Source organism: Atta colombica, unplaced genomic scaffold, assembly GCF_001594045.1.
Source record: "Atta colombica isolate Treedump-2 unplaced genomic scaffold, Acol1.0 scaffold198, whole genome shotgun sequence".
In the NCBI taxonomy this organism is placed as follows: Eukaryota; Metazoa; Arthropoda; class Insecta; order Hymenoptera; family Formicidae; genus Atta; species Atta colombica.
The window spans coordinates 5,645,879-5,650,275 of NW_017259291.1; the positions used below are offsets into that span (position 1 = coordinate 5,645,879).

At 31.2% G+C, this 4,397-nt stretch overlaps 1 protein-coding gene across 1 annotated transcript in view; it reads right to left on the minus strand.

The window, feature by feature from the left end:
• Nucleotides 1-3,050: 3,050 nt before the first annotated feature.
• LOC108687058 (mitochondrial pyruvate carrier 3-like) overlaps nucleotides 3,051-4,397 on the minus strand; it is a 4,729-nt gene continuing 3,382 nt past the window's right edge. The window contains exons 3-4 of the mRNA XM_018192668.1: nucleotides 3,853-4,049; nucleotides 3,051-3,497 (exon numbers count right to left, since the gene is read on the minus strand). Of these exons, the coding sequence (XP_018048157.1) occupies nucleotides 3,434-3,497; nucleotides 3,853-4,049 (261 nt within the window). The 3' untranslated portion in view covers nucleotides 3,051-3,433. The remainder of the gene's footprint in view (nucleotides 3,498-3,852; nucleotides 4,050-4,397) is intronic.

The window sequence follows — 4,397 nt, forward strand, 5'->3', positions numbered from 1 at the left end:
CAACGCAGCCACGAACTGCGTAAGCAGCACGTGCACGCGCGCAGCTCGCGTTGCGCATCCGTCGCGACGCCAACGCCGCCAACGGCCTTGCGCGGCAGACCCGCGAATTATCAACGATCATCGATTGACGATTCCGTACGTCGCGACGCGCGCCACCTGATTCTCCGGGTTGCTTATGTATTTCGAAACCGGATGAAAATTTCAAAAGTGAACAAATTCACTAGGCATTGACTAACGAAATTATATTCTAAATGAATTTGCTCGTTTTTGTAATTTTCATCTTATTTTAAGATGAAAATCACAAAACACACAAAACTCGAGAAAAAATTACAGTATATGAATATATGGATATATTTTATATATATATATATATATATTAATTGTATGTAAAATATGTCAGTTTTTTACGTAATTATATATTTCATATAATTATGTATGAAACATTTTTTTCCGGGAACGATTCCCTAAATAAATAAAATAAATAAAATAAATTATACAGTGTGACCGCCGTGCAGAAATCGAGCAACAATGGTCGATGATGAAATAATGCGCATGATTTTTTTAGATAATAAGTACTAATTATCCAGATAATTTCAATCTGCGGTGAAAGTCATATTTATTGATTCGAATGATAGGTGATGTGACAAAATTGATATATAAGATTGGTTAGAAAGTTCGTGTCATTTTTTTTAGCTCAAAATTATACATAGAATATATTTGTTGTTGTTATTATACCACTCAATAGAGCAAAGTTTTAACTTTAAAAATTGAGTTTTTAAATTGCAATACGATAATTTTTAACAAAGTTAACAATTCAGTAACAGAAAATCTTAGGAACAAAAATTTTATAAGGAAAATAAGGAGGACCATCCAATAGAATAAATTACTACGCACCGTATGACGCGACGCTGAGAGAATTTGATAGATCTAAAGTCTGCCGATATAATTGCGAAGATTGATAACGGGTATCAGGCGGAAATTTATCACGTCTTTTATATACATAATATCGTGTTATTTCTTTTTCAATTATTTTTTTATGAATAATCATGAGCATAAGATTTTAATCGGAGGGAGAGAGAGTAAAAATTCATCTTCGCATAAAAACTTATTAAAATTATAATCAGATTTTGAAAATCTTCAGCGAACTTTCATATGAATAACGTGTGAGACACAAATAAAGCAATAAGCATTAAATTTTTTATCGTAAAGTTCTCATAATTTGTTTCTTTTTATTAAAATTTAGAGAGGATAAGCTTCTCTTGCATATAATAATGTCGGCAATACGTAGCGTCTATATTGTCTATAATATATTGATGGACGTGTCATATTTTATTTTACTGATATTCGAAGTAGCTCGTCTTTTAAAAGATGCATATAATACATGCATATAATACTGCTTTTCTTTCAAGAGGCATAAATGTCGTTTTATCCTTGACATTCAATAAAGGAAAAACAAACTTATGTTGACTGTGTCTTCTAAAAGAAAGGTTATCTAAGAAAATAAATTGTTGCCTTTGATTTATAATGCAACATTTTAATTTGTGATAAAAATTCTTTATTATTTGTTATAAAAGTTACGTTTCCGAAGCATAATCTTGGCTCTAAAATCGATAATATAAAAAAATTTTAATTGAGTTTATAATAGAAAGTTAAAGTTGAAAATTAAATCCCCTTTGGGGAAACTATAAGTGATATTAATAAATAATTTTTGATTTATTTCACAATATCTCTCTTCTTATGAATATCTTTCAAATAAAAAGAAATGTACCCAACAAGACAGCACGGATTTAAGTAGCAAAATAAATTAATAAAATTTAATAGATAAATAAAATTTAATTACAATCGATAAATCGAATACGCGTAAATTTGTAAGCTTGATAACTACATGACACTGGTAGAATCTGAATTCCGTAATAAGCCTTCTTAATCCTCGTGACAAACCTGCCGAACAATCGGCATCATCACTAAAGCGTGACGAGAGCTCTATCTTCCTTTTGATTCGAAACATCTGTGTATTTTACGTTCAATAAGGACACGCAGTATTTGTTATTAAAGCGCGACATTTGTGAGTTCTACGTTTCAAAGGCCAAGTGTAATTTTACACTATTTTATTGCCCGATAACGTGAGAATTATCCAACACTTGTACAGTCATGACCAATGTCAAATATTTTTATCTTCCGGGAATTACGTCATCCTCGAGTATGGTTAATTGTTTATTATTTCACAACGCAGTGACATTAAAAATATTTATAATTTTATTTTAACTTTGATTAGGGCAAGGCAGTTACAATAATATTCATTAAAATGTTACGATATTGACACATATAACACTTTATCAACAAAAAATTCAAAAAAAATCAGGGCGAATAAAAGTCGTAGTAGTTAATACGCAATCTTAAATCTTTATTCCAAAAAATAAGATATATTTATTTTTTTGGAATAAAGATTTTATTTTCTGGAATAAAGATTTAAAATTGCGTATTAACTACTACACTGATTCTCATTCGTCCTGATTTTTTTGGATTTTTTGTTGTTGAATTTGAGAGAGTCCGTAAGAAGATTTATTACTATTTATAACACTTTATATTACGTAACGTCGATATGTCATGCAGAAGCGCATCGTGAGCATCGTTACGTTTCGAGGTAGAACGCACGTGGTGCACTACGATCAAACACGTAGGTGCAATCAGGTATTATCGATAGATTGATAGCGCGCCATATGTTCCATACGATGCGTCAAATCCATCCGTTACACACCTGATCATTCTCGATTCCTTCTGTGCCCTGTGTAGTTGTACTTTTTATCTATCTAGTGTACAATATTTATCGTACAGCATCTAAAATGAATGTCACATCGTGCATCATATATATCACAGTTTGGCACCAAAAAAGTCAATCGACCTTACGTAAAATTCGCTATGTTCTTTTCGACCGAACGTTTAATAGATATCGCAAGGACATTTTTTTTGAAAAGTCATGAGACATTAATTAATTTGAGATACGATCAACGCGAAAAAATGCTTTGAAATATTCTTTAATTAGTCTAAATTCTTTAATTAGTAAAATTCTTTCTTCTGATTAATCAATTAAATTAATTTCAAAGCATTTGTAATGAGACTGATCGCATCCTTGGAGTTATTCAAGACGATATCAATTTGTTTCATTAAAGAATTTGTGCTACGAGCTCGATCAAACGTACAACTTCGTATTTTTAAATATTTCGAGTTGTATATATTATATGTATCACCGATCTATCTTTCTAGTTTTTTGTTCGTCATTAAGATGAACGTATTGGTCAGATACGCTAAACATCACTACTCGTCCCGATGTGCTAAATGGTAACATAAACGTTTCACGAAACGCGAAGTAGCGAAAAATTAAGTATTCCTTTTTTCGATTCCTAGGAATGTACATCTATACTTGTAGTTATCGTCAGTGAGCTGCATCTGACGGAATTATCTTCGCTGCTTCCAAAGCTGCTTGCTGGCGCTGATACCTGAGACAAATATTAATTCGGTAAAGTCTTCAGAGAAATAGCTGAAGCCAAAGTCGCAATGTCAAACGTGATAAATTATGCGAGAAGTCATAAGCAAAACAGGAAAATGTTGTCAAATTCGTTTAATCAATTTCTGCGACAGCTTTAAAAGAAATAGAAACAATATTTTTATTTTATAAAATAACCGAACACTCGGTTCTCTGAGAAATTTAAAGAAAAATTTAAAAAATAACAATAGCGTAACAAAAATATTCGTAAAATATAGAAACGAAAATATAATATCGAAGCGTGAATCTGTTAGATGAATTTAATGCAATTTTACGGTGTAACCTGAAATTTGCATCAAAATAATTACCTCAGGGCTCTCGTTATTTGATATATAGCCGTAAACGCGACAAAGAGGTTTACGCTAAAGAGATTCCAGTTTCTCGGGGTGATGACTAAGGAGTATCTGGTCCAAATTAACCCCGTGATGCCCAAGGCACAAGATTGGCCGACGGAGATTTTGTTCGCTGGCCTCTGCAAGTCACCGAGGCCGGCGATTACGAGACCCTATAAATTGCAGAAAAAGTGATTTACATAATATCTTTTGACACATCAATATTATCTTTTCTTCATACATGTCGCACGTGTATACACATTGCGCATGTATGTAAAATAAAAATCGTTTACAATCTTAAACAGATACAATCTTAAGATAATATTTGCAGATTTGTTTTAAGTTTGATATTTTATTTTTATCTTTTTGTGTAGACATATGACTGAGAATGAAAATTTATAAAAATTTATAAAAATTTATAAAAAATATATTTCATAAAAAAATTCCATTATAAAATCAACGTACAGTCATAAATAGCGATATAACGATTAAATAAATCGTTCTTTTGTAATATATATATA